This window comes from Syngnathus leptorhynchus, chromosome 3, assembly GCF_054491065.1.
Source record: "Syngnathus leptorhynchus isolate UIUO chromosome 3, UIUO_Slep, whole genome shotgun sequence".
Taxonomy (NCBI): Eukaryota; Metazoa; Chordata; class Actinopteri; order Syngnathiformes; family Syngnathidae; genus Syngnathus; species Syngnathus leptorhynchus.
Genome location: NC_141197.1, coordinates 4,305,627 through 4,326,277, shown reverse-complemented (window position 1 = coordinate 4,326,277; position 20,651 = coordinate 4,305,627). Strand labels below are relative to the sequence as shown.

Sequence of the window (20,651 nt, the reverse complement as noted above, 5' to 3'; positions counted from 1 at the left end):
TGTATGATCAAATTAGCCCTGTATACTACTATGCTCTGACTATGATGAGAGAGCAAAGCTGAGGGCAGAAAACGGGCCACATCTGACCTTCACACGGTCAAAATGGCCTTTTTTTAAATTTGATTTTTTAAACCAGCAGCTTGCTACTTTTACCCTCGATATGTTGCTTCACTTGGAACATATGGAACAGCCTGAGGGAACGTAAAGGGGGCTACGGGGGTCATTCTGCCAAAATGGAACTTAGCCATTAGTGCATGGTGCTTGGCCACTTACTGGAAGAAGATGGGCACTTTTCAACACCAGATTCTCCACAGGAAATCATGTAGGATGGATGAAATGGAGACAGAAAACAATTGAGACAACATTAGACATGGATAAACATCATGTATGAACACACATGCATGCAAACGGACACGTGCGCACACACACACACACACACACACACACACACACACACACACACACACACACACACACACACACACACACACACACACGCATGAGATAGGAGGCATAGAAGAACATGATGCATGAATGAACTGACAAGTCTCTGCCATCTGTCTACCTCCTGCTATAATGAGAATTTCTCTTCTCATGCTTCCTTGATCTTTCCCATGGACCAGTTGCATTGGACTTGTGCATAAAAAATAAAAACAGCCTATATTGAGATTTCTATCATCTATTCAAACACTTTTTGTTTCAAGCGACCGGTGTACCATAATTGTAAATCAGACCAATTACTGTAATTTTCGGACTATAAATCGCGTTTTTTTTCATAGTTTGGGTGGTGGGGCGACTTATACTTATATGTGTTTTTTTTTTAAAAAAAGTTTACTTGATCATTAACACATTACATACTAGTACAGTTGATCACCTCACATATTATTTTTAATACACTGAAAAAACGAACACAGCAATTCACATTTTAAAGCACAATATTCAAGTTCATGAATCAAATAAACAACAAAAAAAACAACTGAAAAAGAAATATAGTTATTTTCAAACTAAACTGGATGAGGGTCCTTTAAATTTCACCATTGGCCGTGACGCAACAACTGGGAGGGGAGAGCGCTGTTTTTTTGAGTTTTTAAAAAGCACAGGTCTGGTGAAGAGAATTTAGTGTGGTGATGTAAAACAAAAAAACAAAAACAAAAACAGTAGGGGCAGCAATGCAACTTAGGATGCAAGCTCTGCTTGTGATGGACAGCATGCGAGCGCTCATCACGCCAGAGATAAAAAAATAAATTAAAAAATCTCAACTCCATACCTGCCATCATTCCTGGAGGCTGCACTAAAATACTCCAGCCACTCGACGTCTTTGTGAATAGGAGCTTTAAAGCAGTTCTGCGTAACCTGTGGGAGCAGTGGCTGATGGACGGAGAGCACAGCTTCATGGCAACCGGGAGAATGTGACGTGCAACATTCCTGGACGTCATTGGATGGATTGATAAAGCATGGGCTTCGGTTACACTCAAAATCCTTCTGTCAGGATTCAGAAAAGCTGGAATAAGTCCAACTGAAACTGACGAGGAGTCTGACGTCAGCGACGCAGATGACGAAGGGCCGCACGTACTACCGGCATCAGTAGCGGAGTTGTTTGTCAGTGACATGACCCACGTCTTTGCTTGTACTTTGTTAATGCTACAATATAGTTATATGCTAGATCTGTGGAATAACGACGAGGCTGACGTCAGGGCGCACTTTGTTGACAAAAGACGAGGAATTTGATCGAGGGATTTAATGATTTGGAGTAAAACAGATAATATTGTTGCCTTATGATAGTTATTTGAAATATACTTTATATATCGTTATATGGGTCTGTGGAATAATTAGACATGCAAATCACGGGTCCGACGGCGGCGTACGCGGCATTGTTTACACGATCGATGATCAATGTATTTTATGATTTGGAGTGACACAGATGGTTTGATAAACGTGTTATTTACGTAATAATCATTTGAATAACTCTGAATGTTACGTTAGGCCCGTTCTCAGCCTCTCATTTGTGTATGTCACGTTAGCATACCGTATCGTTTAGCCTGTTGTTGCTGGTTCGTGTCTGTTTTTGGTGTTGGATTTTGACAAATAAATTTGCCCCAAAAGTGCGACTTATACTCCGGAGCGACTTATATATGTTTATTTTCACGTTATTGTGCATTTTATGGGTGGTGCGACTTATACTCCGGAGCGACTAATAGTCCGGAAATTACGGCAATCACATTGTCTCATTTAGCTTCTCTGACCTTGTTAACATTTCTTGCAGCAGGATTCACATGGATATCTCATCTCTATGTTTCGCACCATTTGTCTTGCCTGCACTGCTTCCAGTCGTAAAAGTGGAGGATGCAGTATGTTTCCAATCAAATTTCACATCGCTGGCACGCAAAAGATTTCCCAGAGCTTTCTGAATCAGCAGTGCTGGTCAGTGTAGCTTAAACTACATTAGCATTCAATCAGCATTCATCATGTCACATATTTTAAAAACAATCCAAAAAAATGCTATTGGATTGACTCTGTACCACTTCAAAGTGACACAGCTGCATGCTTAGGTTGCTTTTTTTCCCCCATAAATGCATATTCTGCCAAAGCTTGACGGTGACATTTCATGTCATTTGAGCATGGGCCAGACTTTGTGCACTGCGTGCCTGCTGAACTTTGTGATCCACGGGGACATTCCCGCACAGAGAAACATGAAAGGCAATGAGACGAGCCGGTGGCCTGGAATTTTAGCTCAACAGTTAGTCCACTGTGGCCACGGTATGATCCCCAGGTAGGGTGATTCTTTTGTTTGCGCAATGTCACGCCCCGGGGGACCCAGGTTTGCATTTCAATCACCTTGATTTTGATGCTAATGAGGGACCCGTGGGGAAAAGCCTATTTCCATCCTACAACGGCGCACACCTCTGTTACTCTGAATTCTACCAGCGCAAAGTCTATCAAAATACCAAAAGAAAGAAAACTCCTAGCCTGGTAAGCCACACCAACTAAGAAAGTGGGTCTGGAGATTACACAATTCAATGTGGTTTGGTCTTGGTTCAAATCAAACTATCCAATCAATTTAATTTACATGCTGTGACATGAGCAACGTCACTCTTCGGCGGCAGAGGTTGATCCTTATTCAAAATGGTGTGCATCGGTTCAGTTTCTTGCTCAAGAATACTTCGACATGGTCACAATAGCTGTTAATCAAGGTTACGAGACGGCAAGTCTATCACTGAGCCATGTCGCCCCTAGACACTGCTAAAGCAGCAGTTAAGTCTTATTGAAAATGATTAAGTACAGCAGTAATTGAGCATGCCTTCTTCCTTCTTATTCCACGTGATGACATATTCTTACACCAATGCGCACACTAGTTCAAACGTAAACACCCTGCGTAGTAATTCTGGCACTCTTCACAGCTTTCGATTTAAAGCAAATGAATTTAAAGCACAGCAATTTGATGCAAACATGGAATGACACGACAAATCCGAGAAATAGCTGTTAATATCATATTAAAAAAAAGACTAGAGTTCTAAAACGTCCTGTCCTGAACCTTCAGTGATGCAGAACCAGAATGATATGGAGGTGGGAGACCATGCTTACTCTACACCTAAAAAACTTATGACATACTCTGCTAAAACAAATTTTTCAAACTCATTTTTGTCGCGTGCCGTATCGTAGTAATAGTTTCCCTCGGGGGGCCATTATGACTGTCAACCCAGATAAATATACATATGAATGTCTCATTATAGGCCGTATAGGCTACACAACAAACTGATGAATAACTAGTTTTGAAATCAGAGTAAGAACTAGTAAAAACTGTTCACGTTTTTTATAAGATGAATGGTAATAAAAATGTCTGAGAAACATCTCTATTTTTTAATAGTGAAGACAATTTGCAATTTTAGGATTGACACAGTCTTTGTCCAATTTGTCTTTGTGGGTCAAATATAATTATACTGGCCACATTTGACACCCCTGACGTAAAGGGTCACACTCAGTGGTGAAATTGCACATGCTGCATTTATTTATAGAAGTTAGAGTGCTCCCTCTCTCTCACACGCGCATGAACACTCACGCACACGCACGCATGGACACTCATGCACACGCAAACACGCACAGCTGTGCTCGATTACATAATGATGGTCTACTAAAGCAGTGTGGCACGTGACCTGAATAAAATGTTGTGGGTTACGCTTTCCATCTACATGGTCACACACACATGCACGCACGTACGCACGCACGCAAACACACACGCGCGCACACACACAAACACAAACACACACACACACACACACACACATGCCCCTCCAACGCAGGCTGACATCACTGCAGGCCCCAAGGCTGCTCTCATCAGCTGGTTGCTTAGCAACCGTTTCATCCACTGGCACAACCAACGCACATTTTAATCTGGGAGGCTAAGAGATAGGGATAAAAAAAGATAGAAAGAGGAAAAAAATCTCTATCAGCATCCAAAGGAACAGAAAAAGGATGTTATCACTGCTGCGGAGGTTCATTCCAGTACAGTGACGAAGAAGAATGAGAGCACAATAGTAAGCATGTCGAGGAAGCGAGACAGGGTAAAAAAAGAGAGCGAAAAGATTCACCCCCTTGTGAATGATGACCATGTGTGAATCTAGGCCATCTTATGTTTCCATGTTGCCATCTGTTTGACAACCATGGAGGCAGGCGCACCAACACCCTCTGTAGACCATTAAACATGAAGGGCATTGTCTGGTGCTCTTTTCACGTTAAACTAAATTACTTTGGATAGCTAATTCACCCCCGCAATTAAGAGGGGAAATTTGTGTCGAAATTATTCACTCAAATTGTAAGGGTTGACAAATTATCTTGATCGTATGATTATGTTGGAATGTAGACTAGAATCATTAACTTTGTTAAAACCTTTCACCTTTCTTTGACTCTGGAAAGTTTCCACAGTTAGTTGTTGAAACTTTTCAAATGATGTGGAAACATTCTTGCTGAGTTAGTTATCGAATATGCTCCACTAGTTTGTTTCCACAATCTTGTAAAATGAAGAACTAAGACCCTCTGCACTGATTAACCAGTTGCTGAGGTGACCACCAAATTTGCAAAGTGGCCTAGTAGTAGAGTGTCCGCCCTGAGACTGGAAGGTTGTGGGTTCAAACCCCGGCCGGGTCATACCAAAGACTATAAAAATGGAACCCATTGCCTCCCTGCTTGGCACTCAGCATTAAGGGTTGGAATTGGGGGGTTAGATCACCAAAAATGATTCCCGAGCGCGGCACCGCTGCTGCTCACTGCTCCCCTCTCCCCCAGGGGATGGATCAAAATCACATGGGGATGGGTTAAATGCAGAGGACAGAGCCCTTTGAGACTGCTTGTGATTTAGGGCTATATAAAAAAAAAAAAAAAAAAAAAAATTGTCCACTCTCACCCCCACCCTGTTTTCTCTCAATAAATATGCCCTTACAAGAGGTCTAAGTCAGACTGCTTTTAGGCATCTCCGTACCACACAGGGTGGTGATGGCATCTCCGCTTGCAAGCGTAAAATGGTAAATTGTCTCACGTGTGGTTCTTGGAAAGACGTTAGAGTGAGCAACGCTCTAACACAAATGCATTTTCACGTGTTTTTCAAATCCACAAATATATTCTTAATTTCATTATCAACAAATATATATACGGGAGCGAGCAATCTCCCGTTTAAAAATTGGCAATTGAAAAACAGAAAGCAAGTCTTATATGATCTTCTATGAGGTAATTATTTCACACAAGTCACAAAAAACATATTTTTTTGTGCTTCCGAAGAGCTTGTTTTGCCTTAACCCGAAAAACATTCTTATTCTGCTACAACCTCTCTGACGTGCTCTTTGCATAGACACCCCGACCGCCCTCCTTCCTTTTCTAACTTATGATAATGATTGAGTATTTAAAGTTTGGGATTCGGCTACTAAGTTTGCATTTATGGATATGGAATTTAGCTAGAATGAGTAGCAAGTTTATAATAAAAAATACATCTAACAAAACAACACATTTTCCTACTTTAAAACGAAATACCCCTCCGTGAGTCCTCACCTTATCATGGTGGAGGGGTTTGCGTGCCCCTATGATCCTAGGAGCCATGTTGTCTGGGGCTTCATGCCCCTGGTAGGGTCACCCATGGCAAAAGGGTCCTAGGTGAGGGCCAGACAAAGCACGGCTCAGAAGACCCCTCATGATGAAAAAGACAAATGGACCTAGTTTTCCCTCGCCCGGACACAGGTCACCAGGGCCCCCCTCTGGAGCCAGGCCTGGAGGTGGGGCTCGAAGGCAAGCGCCTAGTGGCCGGGCCTTCGCCCATGGGGCCCGGCCGGGCATTGCACGAATAGAAAACGTGGGTCCCCCTTTGCATGGGCTCACCACCGGTAGGAGGGGCCAAAGGGGTCGGGTGCAAAGTGAGCTGGGCGGCGGCCAAAGGCGGGGAGAACCTTGGCAGTCCAATCCCCGGCTGCAGAGGCTGAATGGAATGTCACCTCTCTGGCTGGAAAGGAGCCCGAGCTGGTGTGTGAGGCAGAAAAGTTCAGACTAGACATAGTCGGACTTGCCTCCACACATAGTTTGGGCTCTGGTACAAGCCCTCTCGAGAGGGGTTGGACTCTCTTCTACTCTGGAGTTGCCCGCGGTGAGAGGCGTCGAGCAGGTGTGGGCATACTTATTGCTCCTCGGCTGGGCGCCTGTACATTGGGGTTCACCCTGGTGAACGAGAGGGTAGCCTCCCTCCGCCTAGATGGATGGACTTTTATTTATTTATTAATAAACAAATGATCGAAGATAATATAAAGGCTTGATTCCCATTTTTAGATTTTTTCAATATTCAAACAAAAAGTGTGAGATGGTTCGTTTCAGTTCATCGTGATATGTCAAAAATAAATAATGAATATGTTTGTGGATTGGAAAAACACGTGAAAATTATGAATGTATTTTTGGATGCAAAAAAAAAACCATGAAAATAACAAATATATGTATGGATCCGAAAATCGTGAATATCGCAAATGTATTTGTGTATCTGAAAACCACGTGAAAATCACGAATATAATTGTGGATTGGAATAACACGTGAAAATCACTGATATATTTGTGGATCTGAAAAACATGGGAAAATTGCGGCTGTATTTGTGTGAGTAAATAGATCACCAAATGATTCCCGAGCGCGGCACCGCTGCTGCTCACTGCTCCCCTCTCCCCCAGGGGATGGATCAAAATCACATGGGGATGGGTTAAATGCAGAGGACAAATTTCACCACACCCAGATGTGTGTGTGACGATGATCATTGTGACTGGGACTGTTTACACAATGGCGATTTATTAGCAACCAGTTCAAGGTGTATCTCGCCTACTGCACGAAGTCACCTGAGAGAGGCTCCAGCACCCCTGTGACATTCATGATGATAAGCGATTTAGAAAATGGTTGGATGGAAATTTTACACAAATCTCTCCCCATACACGCGGTCTGGTAATCATAGCCCCACCAGCGTGTTTACACAACAACACAATTGTTTTGGAGCAGCAAACAAAAACAAGAGATTACAAGCAATAAGTAGAATTCACCAGGATGTGCACCACTACTTTAGGGCTCACAACTGGATACAACGTGTTCATCAGAACAGCCTAACGGTGACTTCATTGAGTTTAATCACATCAGACAGCATTCCCTCAAACTACACACATTTTGAGCTATATAAGAATGTGTAATTAGAGAACCGTATAATACACTTGGAAATGCCACAGTGGGGGCAACAACTATATTGGGTTGTGCTAAGGTAGTAAAATAGGAAAATACCAAAAAAAAAGATTTTTTTTTTCTTTTTTTCCTCTGCTCTCACTACACTTTGCTGTGTTTTCTATTACATGTAACCTCAGTTACTATGAATTTGTCAACTAAATTGTAATATGTACACTTCCATAACATTATATCTAATTAACATGTTCCCCTGGCGGGCCTGCTTTGGTATTTGAGACGCACTGCTTTAAGGAGACATACTATAGAAAACTGACATTTTAACTGCTGGTATTCAAATGGGAGTATATGGTCTTGGGATTAAATCAAAATATAAGAAAGGGATGTTGAGCGTCACATCATAAGTATGAGACAGACCACCTTCCAAAACCATCTGATTTCAACGGGCTTTGCTTCTATTCAAGAGTCACAACAGTCAGTCACCCACTAATAATTCTCAATTTAGACAAGAACTACATGTAAATGGTGAATTTACTTCGAGAACCAAATCATTTTGAATCCACTGACACTTGTCACATTATGAACACTGTTAGCATAAATGAACTACAAACCATAATGCAATGTGTTCCCCAACCAGCGCCACAAGGCGAAAGCTGTCATCATTATTTTAGTTGAAACATTGGTATCAAAGCCATGAAAAAAAGATACTTCATCTGCATTACTCATGATTCGTTCCGTTAGAAAACACTTATCTTAATGGAGAGTGGCATTAAAAGTGTTTACCATCACATCTGATCTCAGCAATTCAACATTCAGTATTTTTTACCCATAATGCATCAAAATACTTCTAATTTTACTTAGACACCCCCCCCCCCATAGAGTACTGTATATTTATTTTCGTGAGAGGTAATGCTCCAAGAAGTTAAGTACAAATGTAAAAGGTGACTATCAACCGTCCATCCTACTCAGGGCTCAAACATACTCTTCTAAAAGCACTTAATTCCGGTGTTAAACATGCTGGTTGTGTCAGAATTAGTTTATCTTAGCAATTAGCATAGTAACTTCCTTGATATCTCGTTATAGGAATGATATGGATGTGTAGCTTATTTGCCACCATGGAGGTAATGGTTACAGACTCTGGAGTGAGTTTGCAACGCATTAGTAGTCAGAAAAGCTTGTTGTTAGCTAGGTAGTTGTGGTGTAAGTACCACCAAGATTGACTCGACTGCTCATACCCTTTAATCAAATTCACCAATCTCAAACATTTTCACTAATATCGGCTGATAGTTATCGCCACAGATCAATCAGAGCAGCCCTGATTTTAGTGAGGAAAATGCAAATTATGACCTGCTAACCGCTAATTTCAAGCATTGACTTCTGGCATTTAAATCGTTTGTCTTATTACATGATCAAACACAGTTAGTTACGGTAACACAACTTTAAGATAAGAAAAAAGGATGGGGTCTGACGACACTGGGAAAAGCGGCTACTGTATTGTATCTAAACTGTTCTATTTCAAATAAAACTGAATATTAACAAGCATGGAGCAGATTTGAAAAATTCAAGAAACACTGTGTGTTAAGTAACAAACAAAAAATCCTGCTCCTTCCTGCTTCAATGACTACCGCCCTGTGGCACTGACCCCCATCGTCATGAAGTGCTTTGAGAGGCTTGTCTTGGCGCACGTCAGATCTGTTCTTCCCCCCACCGTGGACCCCATCCCAGTTTGCCTTCCGACCCAATCGGTCCTCTGAGGTTGCCATCTGCTCTGCCCTCCACTCTGCCCTCACCCACCTGAAGAACAGGGACTCGTATGTGAGATTGCTGTTTGTGGACTTCAGTTCTGCATTCAACACCATTGTTCCACTCATTTGCAAATTCGACAAGCTGGGCCTGAGTACCTCCCTTTACAACTGGCTACTGGACTTCCTCTGTCAGAGGCCTCAAGTAGTGCGTGTGGGCAACAATGTCTCTGGCAGCATCACGCTGAGCCACTCAAGGCTGCGTGCTCAGTCCGCTGCTCTTCACCCTGCTGACGCATGACTGCACTGCGACCTACAGCAGCAACCGCGTGCTGAAATATGTAGACGACACGACTGTGGTGGGTCTGATCACCGGTGGCGACGAGACTCACTACAGATCTGAGGTCGACCTTTTGGCCGCATGGTGCAGGGACAATAACCTTCTGCTGAACGTCAACAAGACCAAGGAGATTGTCATTGACTTCCGGAAGGGTCACACCCACCACCTGCCGCTGACCGTCGACGGTGCTGTGGTGGAGAGAGTGAGCAGCACCAGATTCCTGGGGCACATCAGTGAGGACCTCTCCTCCAACCACCAAGAAACAGATGAAAAGATACAGATGCCTGCGCTCCCACACCACCAGACTCAGAGACAGCTTCGTGCTCCAAGTTGTCCGGATCCTAAATTCCCTCCCCCCTCCACCCTCTGCTACATGACGTCCTGTTCTTTTCCGCTATGATCTGGCTGTCTGCTATTAGCGCGCTTGCTCCATTTTGCTGCTCTTATTTGTCTGTTCATTAATTTATTGTTTATTTATTTGGGTTATTTGCTTATTACTTATTCATTGCTCTTGTCTGTTCGTTTTTACTCTTTGTGCTATTTGATGTGAGTGTTGTGTAGTGTGTCTAGTCACCGTGGGACGGTGGGAAACGTAATTTCGATCTCTTTGTGTGCCTTGACGTGAAGAAATTGACAATAAAGCAGACTTTGACTTTTGACTTTGAAACCTAAATGAATTATGTCAACTTTGTCTTTGATAAATTCCTGGCTTACTAACAACTTTGTAGTCTACCAAATCTTTTGACTTTTTATGGCTGCGTACCAAATGGCCATATTAAATGGTACAATCCATGTCCCAAACCTATGGTTATTATGAATAAACAAGTATGGCATGATAACAGCCAATGGACCCTACCTGTGAGGGTGGACTGGGGGAGCATGAAGAGAGAATAGATGAAGATACTACTGGTGATTGGAGTAAATGGAGATGAGCTGAAAATGAAACGAGTACAAATGTAAGGTCAACAGACCAAGCACAGATGATGGAAATGAGGATAGCATGGTAGCATGTGACATGAAGCGTGAATGGAGTGATGCAAGGCAGGACTAAAGCAGCTGCTGGGCATCTCACAGTTATGAACAAAAATGGATGTAACCATTTTGGTCTTACTTTCTTAATTGGAATAGAAAAAAGAATTGCCGAACGCAATCAACCATTTTTCCACTTTATACACCCCCAAGATGAGCAATGGACTGTCCATGGAAAATGCATGCCACCAATTAATAATTTATTCTCCTTTTTTCCCCCCATCTCATGCCGAGATGTGAGGTTGAAAAAAAACATGAGCTGGTATAATTCCAGTACTGTTTCCACAAAATAATTTTCCCACTTCTTTGAGTTTTATCAACTGGATTCAAATTGATTCTGTCTGTAGTAAATTATGATGAGAATATCATCAAGTAACATATATTTGCAGTAACTAATAGTAATATACAACAAGAGCTGCGGGTGTGCTTGAGCTAGCTTAAGTTGAGTTTTGTTAAGATGTAAAATGCAAAATATTAAAATATATTACTTTCCATCCATCCATCTTCTTCCGCTTATCCGGGGTCAGGTCGCGGGGGCAGCAGCTTTAGGAGGGACTCCCAGACTTCCCTCTCCCCACCCACTTCATCCAGCTCATCACGGGGGATCCCAAGGCGTTCCCAGGCGAGCCGAGAGACATAGTCTCTTCAGCGCGTCCTGGGTCGTCCCCGGGGTCTCCTACCGGTGGGACATGACCGGAACACCTCCCCAGGGAGGTGTCCAGGAGGCATCCTGATGAGATGCCCGAGCCACCTCATCTAGCTCCTCATCTAGCCCGATAGGACTCCTTCTTCAGCTTGACGGCATCCCTTACCGCCGGTGTCCACCAGCGGGTTCGGGGATTGCTGCCACGACAGGCACCGACCACCTTACGGCCACAGCTCCGGTCGGCTGCCTCAACAATGGAGGCGCAGAACATGGTCCACTCGGACTCAATGACCCCCACCTCCCCCGGGACGTGGGAAAGGCTCTGCTGGAGGTGGGAGTTGAAGCTTTTCCTGACAGGGGATTCTGCCAAACGTTCCCAGCAGACCCTCACAGAGTGTTTGGGCCTGCCAGGTCGGACCGGCATCTTCCCCCACCATCGAAGCCAACCCACCACCAGGTGGTGATCAGTTGACAGCTCCGCCCCTCTCTTCACCCGAGTGTCCAAAACATGCAGCCGCAAATCCGATGTCACGACTACAAAGTCGATCAACGGACTGCGGCCTAGGGTGTCCTGGTGCCAAGTGTACACATGGACACCCTTATGCTTGAACATGGTGTTCATTATAGAAAATCCGTGTCGACCACAGAAGTCCAACAATAGAACACCGCTCGGGTTCAGATCGGGGGGGCCGTTCCTCCCAATCACGCCCTTCCAGGTCTCACTGTCATTGCCCACGTGAGCATTGAAGTCACCCAGTAGAACAATGGAGTCCCCAGAAGGAGCGCTCTCCAGCACTTCCTCCAAGGACTCCAAAAAGGGTGGGTACTCTGGGCTGCCGTTCGGTGCATAGACACAAACAACAGTCAGGACCCCGTCCCCCCACCCGAAGGCGGAGGGAGGCTACCCTCTCGCTCACCGGGGTGAACCCTAATGTGCAGGCGCCCAGCCGGGGGGCAATAAGTATGCCAACACCTGCTCGACGCCTCTCACCGTGGGCAACTCCAGAGTGGAAGAGAGTCCAGCCCCTCTCAAGAGGGCTTGTACCAGAGCCCAAACTATGTGTGGAGGCAAGTCCGACTATGTCTAGTCGGAATTTTTCTGCCTCACGCACCAGCTCGGGCTCCTTTCCAGCCAGAGAGGTGACATTCCATGTCCCTAGAGCCAGCCTCTGCAGCCGGACCGCTAAGGTCCCCGCCTTTCGCTGCCGCCCAGCTCACTTTGCACCAGACCCCTTTGGCCCCTCCTACAGGTGGTGAGCCCATGGGAAGGGGGACCCACGTTTTCTTTTCGGGCTATACCCGGCCGGACCCCATGGGCGAAGGCCCAGCCACCAGGCGCTTGCCTTCGAGCCCCACCTCCAGGCCTGGCTCCAGAGAGGGGCCCCGGTGACCCGCGTCCGGGCGAGGGAAAACTGAGTCCATTTTTGTTTCTCATCATAAGGGGCTTTGGTGAGCCGTGCTATGTCTGGCCCCTCACCGAGGACCTTTTTGCCATGGGTGACCCTACCAGGGGCATGAAGCCCCAGACAACATGGCTCCCAGGATCATAGGGGCACGCAAACCCCTCCACCACGATAAGGTGACGACTCACCAATATATTATTTTGTTCTTTATTATGACTTGACTTGTAGGTTTATTTAAAAAGAGCGAAACATGACTGTTCAATTTAATGTACGTGTCACAAAACACGAAAGTGAGCCATATATGATTCTTTATGCACATTAGAGCTGAAGTAAAAAAAAAAAAAAGGACGGGTGGATCGGTATCAAAAAGAGCTCATCCTAATAAAATCGGATCGTAAGCCCAAAATGTTTTATCGGGACATCACTACTTGATGGCTTTCACAAACGTTTGATAACTTCTGGTAATTTATTGGAATCTCTCAAGCCAACAAAGAACAGTCTTCCCACAGTCTGGTCTGAGGACACGCTTTCATTAAGACAGACTTATCTTAAAGTTTCCAAACCTGCAAAATGAGACATTCATTCAAAATATTGGCAAAAAGGACTACTTTGAAGCTGTCAACAAATCTCATTGATCCACTTCTGGCATTAAATCTAAACCCATCCCGGAATATGGATCCTATTCCCTAGGTAGAAAGACGTGCCTTTGCTCTCCTATTGTGGTGTTAATTCAGGCCCAGTAAATTGCTACCTAACGCCCAAAGAAATTCTGCGAGAGTAAAGCATAACATTTGAAAAAGCAGAGGTATGGTGTGATGGGTGCAATTATTAAAAAATATTTAAATACTGCAATACTACTTTTACAAATATATAAATAACGCAACAAGAATATTCTTGCAGCTGTAGCTGTTATCAGCATATATTCTACGTGACTACCTTGTCATAAACCCAAAACAACCTGGAAGACCTCACGATCTGACGTAACATAAACAAATGAAAGGTGGTATTATCTGTTGTAGCTTTGGCAAATACTGTTGACAGATGTTGTCAACAATGATCACCTAAATAGGTCCACTCTCAAGATCCCCCACCTTGAAATTGGCGGACAAACTAGGGGTGTAGTCAATCCCAAAAACTCTGAGTCCAAATTTTCACCTATGGGATTGGTTGCTGAGGCAAAAACACATAGGATATTTAAATCAGCTACAGTGCACTACGTGCTCTTGACCTGACTAGTCCTTACCACAACGCTAAATTGGACCAAGCAATGAAATGTGGCAACATGGTTAATGGATCTAAATCAGACAAGCTAAAAAGAGGGATTTAGCTCAGCATCGTTACCGGGTTCTGCTGGCATGACAACGCACACGCGCCGCATATCAGTCTGATCAGGGTGTAAATTATCACTCGCAGAATGATCGGGTAACAATTTTAATCATGACGGCCAACAAAATGTTGGGTAGGCCACCAGCGCCACCCAACGCAGTAGTCTCTCCTGTTGGTTACAGTTCAAAATGGTGAAGTAAAAAATAGAGGGCAAATTATTTCATGTCTGAGTTTTTGATTGTTATATTTATTAAGAAAATACATGTCTTATTTAAATATAATACAGTATTGTTTTAATTTAGAGTCAATTGTATAGCCGGTCCCACCCATAATAATGGTTTAATCCCAAATCATTGTCATCCCGTGATCAGCGATTGTTCAACCAATAAGAATTTGGTCGGACAAGGGTCCTTGTTGACTAAACATCAAACCAACTGACCAGCAGATGTCAGCCCTAGCAAGAACTTAACAAAGGACTAAATGAGAATTATATCAAGCAATGCCACAGCAGTAAAAAAGTAAAAGAAAAAAAAAAGAAAAAGAAGTGAGTCATTTTATACCTTGTTCCAAAGGCCTCTTGGTTTCCTGTGGGGGAGTCGAGGCTTTCTCCTGACTTGGGTGGCCTATCGCAATTTATGTGTTGCAGAATGGAGCTCAACTCTGTGATAACTGTGTTCTTGATGTCTGGTGGCGATGGGGGGCTATGAAGCTCAGGGGGTTGATCACCCCACAGCTTTGATGTCCTTTGAGTGGGCGTCCTAGGAGGTACAGAGGATGAAGTTTGAGCCTGAGGAGCCAGAGGTGGGGACCCATAAGATTCTGGTGGTTCTTCAATTAGGGCGTCATGGTAAAGTGAAGTTTTGTTGATGACTGATTTTCCTTTCGGTTTGGGAGGTACCGGGGGTCTATCCACCAGGAAGGAATGCCCATCTGCAGTAGCATAAAAGCTCTCCAGGGTAGTGTCACAGAAGCCTCCCTCTGACGAAAGGGTGGAGATGCTTGACACGGTGCTGGTAGTCTCCATGTGCTGAGGATCTCCACTGCTGCGGCTGTCTACCTTTTCGATTCCAGAGTCCCCGATTCCTGATTCTAGGTCTGGTGGGGGAGGAGGATATGAAGGGGGAATACTGTTTGTCACTCGTTTGTGTTGATCAGCAACAAGTGGAGGGGCATGGACATTATATGGGGGGAGCAGAGGACCCCCATTCCTTCTCTGTTGTTGAAGCATTTGTGCAATGGCACTCGCTTGGTCATCAGGGATGTCAATGCTGTTTGCAAACTCTACGGGAGGTGGGAGTGGCTCTACAAAGTCAAAATCCTCATCTATGTCAACTGACGCCAGAGGAGGAGGGGGGATCCGGAAGGGTAGCTTCACAGGCTCATCTAAGGATTCCCCGAGAGGAATGCTGCGTCTTCGTGTTGAGGAGGATTGAGGATTAATAGACAATAATGGGCCACTGCAAGGATCAGGTTGATTGGGGTCTTTAAGCTCAGATGGCTTGTTGCTATCCTGCCCTTCCAACTCTTGAGTATTTAACTTGTTGCTTGCCTCTGTGCTGGTGTGAACCATTAAGAGCCCAGCTGATTTAGGAGTGTCAGCCACATCTGCTGGTGCACTTCTCCTCTCTTCAACTGCCTTATGCTGTTGCTCTTCCTGGGGTGCGTCAGACTTGTATTTCTGCTCAGTCATTTGCCTCCGCAAGCCGCCTCGACCTGGACGACCCATGGTCGCAGAGGAGATTGCAGCAAAACTCGTCTCAATCCCAGACCGCAACTTGGTATCAATAAAGAGTGGCTGGTTAAGATCTGGTTTGTGACTTGGCTGCAGGGGGAGGGAATGGGCTTCATGTTTGGGAGTTTGCGGAACCTGAGGATGATTTTGCTGATTTTGATGATGATTTTGTTGCTCCTTCATTGCTCTGTCACGAGCTGCAAGGGCCAAAGCAAGAGGAGAATTAGGGTCAAGAGGTTTACCAGTGACAGGATGAAGGTAGGTTCCATTGGCCCTGTAGTGGCTCTTTGGTGGTGTGGCTGGGAGACTAACGGGGCTGTCCAAGTTAGGACATTGTCCTGTTTTAGTGTTTAGAGGCTCCCGAACAACTGTGGGCTCTGGAGTGTTGAAATCTGTCATGTTTCCACTGCCTCCCCCGACAGGAGGTCCAAGGTGGACTGCTGGAGCCATCATCCTCCTAAGTCGCTCGTCACTACCAAACATGCCTTCATCAATGGACTTTGACTGTCGAAGCCGAGGTGTTGGTGTAGGGCCAATTAAATCATCATCCCCCATATCTACTGACTGAAAAGAAATAGAGTTCTTTCTTGCCTCAAGTCTTTTCTCACGATCTCGTACCGCCCCAGCAATAGCTGCCGCAAATGGGTTGCCGAGAGACATTGGGTCTTCAGGACGCAAACCACCACTTCCACCAACAGTTGGCATTAGAGATGGGTGCTCTGGAGTGGTGGGCTCAATTTCCATACTGCTACCTTGGCTACTCTTGCCACTGCTGCTAGTGGATGGTTCCTTGACAATGATGGTCGGAATGGGAATGGAAGAGCATGTTCGCTCAACAGGTGTCGTAGGCATGGAAACTGGGCCCGATGGGCTTGCTGGCATATGACATGTTTTCTCTGGACTGTCCTCAACATTTGACTGTTTTACTAGCATGCCCTTTCTTCGGGCTGGTTTTGCTGGCACATACAAATTTTTATTGCCTACCTCAGAGTAAGGGTTTTCGGGCACGGGCGTACGCCCTCGAGTGCGCGGGCTCTCAAAATGCTCTGAACTCTGTCTGTGATAACCTCTCCTCAATGTACCAATATCTGAGGTTCTACTAATACTTGTCACTACGTTAGGTGGGTTCTGGGTGAAGCTGGGTCTTGTGGTACCGTAACTCTTGGGTGTTGAGACAGCTGGGGAGTTGTAGGCAGGTGGTGAGGGGGGAGAAATGGCTGGAGGAGGAGGGATATCCTCTGAAGTATCTGGCATGGAGAGGCTACGGGAGAACTTAAGAAGAGGTGGTGTAAGGAAAGCCTGTTTTTCCTCCTCTGTTGTACCTTTAAGAAAGTGAACAGAAAGTAAATACAGATATAGAATATGGTAAGACCATTCCAAATAGACATAAAAAATAATAAGTAATTAACTAAGTACCGTATTTTCCGAACTATAAGGCGCACCTAAAAACCTAAGATTTTCTCAAAAGCCAACAGTACGCCTTATAGTCCAGTGCGCCTTATATATGGATCATTTGATGAAGTTGTTGATTCATACTGGTTGTACACAGTGCTCTACCAAAATTTTCAGTTCAAAATAGGCTGCTTTGAAATAATGTTTCGACTAAATTTACGGATCGATATGGAAGGGAAACATAGGTAAGCAGTACCAAGGTGTTAGATCGAACTTTAGTCAGTTCCGATCATTTTATAAGCCCTCGTTTGAGAAACGCGATTTGTTTACACTTTGCCGAAGCTCATGGGAGTCTGCAAGCTAAGGCTCATGGGAGTTTGCGGGTGGCTAATGCTATAGTGATAGCTGCTTTACGCACGGGGCTATTTCATGTCAAAATAGACTGGTCTGTTAATGTTTCAAGTAAATTTACGGATCGATATGGAAGGAAAACATAGGTGAGCAGTACCAATGCGTTTAGATTGAACTTTAGTCAGTTCTGATCATTTTATAGGATAGTTGGAGAAACGCGATTGTTTACAGAGGGCTCATTGATTATTGGCTAGTGGATGCATACCGCAACCCCAGTCAACCTCAGTTTGTTGCAGTATAGCTTCTATTTTATGCACTTTATAATCCGGTGCGCCTTATATATGGACACAGTTTTAAAATGGGCCATTCATTGAAGGTGCACTTTATAATCCCATGCGCCTTTTAATCTGGAAAATACAGTAAATAAATAAATTGATATAAAACAAGGAAATAAATATATAGATGGTCACAAATTGATATTACAATGAATGAATTGCACAACTACTAAAATATGGGTTTATATTATGGTATTGTTTTTACATAATAATTAGGGTTAGTATAGAATAATGTGGTGAACCTCTTTTTTTACACTTAATAGTACAAGCAGAGAATATCAATGTAAAGTAAAGCTAAAGCGCATGGCACTCTTACTCAGAAAATCATTACAAATTATCTTAACTTTCAATGAAAAAAAAGACAATAATGAGAAAGTTCTAATCAAAATGTTAACAAGAAACTTGAATCAAAATCTATACACCATCCAGCCATCTAATAGATATGGAAGGTCCGCGTGCATTTGTCAACAAAAACACTTTTAGTGACAGATAAGACCTTGGAGATGCGCTACTCTTTCAGCATACCAGTTTTTAAGTGTCAAATTTAAAAGACCGGTTGTTATGTAACTAATCAAGGAATATAATGTAAGAAATTGTTCTTTAATTTTGCTGCCTAATGAATATTGTTCATTACGTAGTTATGGACAACATCTGCGCAGCAACACAGTGTCAAAACAATGACCACGATTCAGCATCTTAATAACAACATTCCTTAATGGAGAGTTCGCCGATTTAGCCAACATCATACTAATTTATATATCTAATTTATACTCTAGTATAATTTATAACATAATCATATCTAATTTACAAGATTTAATATAATTGTTGCACACAGAGCAAGAACAAGACTTCTGAGCATTACAGTACAGTTGATAATGTACAAGGGCACAAGTTACTGCAATTTTTCAGGTTACACGTGATCAGTGTTACACAATACATAAACATCTCAAATGTAATCACACCTATGGACTTTTGCTTCCTAGGCATGCCCTTCTCTGGTAACCCCAGAAAGGCCCCTGGCACAGTGGGTGGGACCACTGCTACTCCCTGGCGGTCATGGTACATGGACTGCAAACATAAAAATTGTTACTAACATACAGAGAAAACAAGCATTTTGAACGTTTAACACTGTAAACCTTATCTCCTGACATGATTTTAATCAATTTTATTTTTGTCTTGGTCATCCAGAAGCACACATGACGAGAAGTTGGGTCAAAACAATTCAACATGTTAAATATTGCCAATTTGAGATCAGAGTGGCCCAAACATTCAATCTGAATACATGGCAGAAATATCTAACAAAATGATCTTTGTAGTTTGTAGCTATTACGACAATTGGAATGTTCTTAAGAGTGTCAAGAGGGGGAAATCAGGATAACAACAGACTTATGTTCAGACTGCGGGAATCAGGCTTCAGTTACAACGGAACTTTAGTTCCCACACTTTTCCTGATTAAAATGAATGCAAAAAGAATCCATCCATTGCAGCTCCAGAACCAAGCAGATTTGTGCGAGGCTAAATACAACAGAAATATTTTGTGAACATGTACCTGTTATAATTTAAACTTCATAAAACTCTTACGAAGTGCGTGAAGGCTATTGTTTTTCTACTTTATTATTTTTTCTTATTATTATTATTAGTGTGAAGGCAAAGGCCTTCACACTATTGTTATTCTACTTTATTTTTCTTCTTATTTTTCTTCTAGAATTGTTATTCTACTTTTTTATTCCTCCCACTTTTTTGACACCTAACTACTCCCACATGCTTTAACCGATTCACCCCATTCCAACTTTCACACATTCCAAAAATTCACGCCATTTTTGCAACCATTTTATTTGCTCATAACATTTACCGTTTTAGCGTAATTAGCCAATTTGTGCCTTAAAATCCCCCATTCATTCTTAATGGCACATTCAACGCGAGCCATTTTTCCGAGGGGGTTCGAATCTCACTTGGCTGTTATTTTTTATTCATTCATTTGTTCATTTAATTTTAACACATATTTTAATAATTATTTTATTCAACATCATCATCATAAATAATTTACCATTTTTATTTCTCATTTAATCATTTTATTTCTCATCATTTAGCATCATTCCACCGCATCAATAGTAAGTCACTGTTTAGCTCAGTAGGTAGAGCATCAGACTCAACGCCCTCAACGTTGTGAGTTCGATTCCTGTAATATAGTATAGTGTGAAGTGTCTTCGCCTTCACACGCAATTTCTCCAGAAATGGCAAATTCTAGTTAAACAACTTATTCCTCCCACTTTTTAGACACCTTACCACTCCCACATGCTTTAACCGATTCACCCCATTCCAACTTTCACACGTTCCAAAAATTCACGGCATGTTTGCTACCATTTTTGTTGTTCATAACATTTACCGTTTTTGCGTAATTAACAAATTTGTTCCTTAAAATTCATCTAAAAATCATTCTTAATTGAACCGGAAGTGACCCAAATAAACCGGAAGTGACCTCAGCTAAACCAGAAGTGGCCTAAATTGAACCGGAAGTGACCCAAATAAACCGGAAGTGACCTCAGCTAAACCGGAAGTGGCCTAAATTGAACCGAAATATTTATATTTATTCGAAATTCCACCAAATTCTCAGAAATTCCGTTTTTCACCTCTAATTTCCATATTCTTCAACTGATTCAACCCATTCCAACTTTCAA

The 20,651-nt window shown here is 43.2% G+C and overlaps 1 protein-coding gene across 8 annotated transcripts in view; it reads right to left on the bottom strand.

Moving 5' to 3' along the window:
• shank2b (SH3 and multiple ankyrin repeat domains 2b) overlaps positions 1-20,651 on the bottom strand; it is a 236,034-nt gene that overhangs the window by 14,478 nt on the left and 200,905 nt on the right. For 5 of the 8 annotated variants that reach the window (XM_085907072.1, XM_085907074.1, XM_085907071.1 and 2 more), the window contains 2 exons: positions 18,936-19,041; positions 14,724-17,217 (listed from right to left, as the gene is read on the bottom strand). In XM_085907072.1, coding sequence (XP_085763198.1) covers positions 14,724-17,217; positions 18,936-19,041 — 2,600 coding nt within the window. Of the gene's footprint in view, positions 1-273; positions 307-14,723; positions 17,218-18,935; positions 19,042-20,651 lie in introns of all 8 variants that reach the window. The other 3 variants (XM_085907075.1, XM_085907077.1, XM_085907076.1) reach the window with 1 other exon arrangement.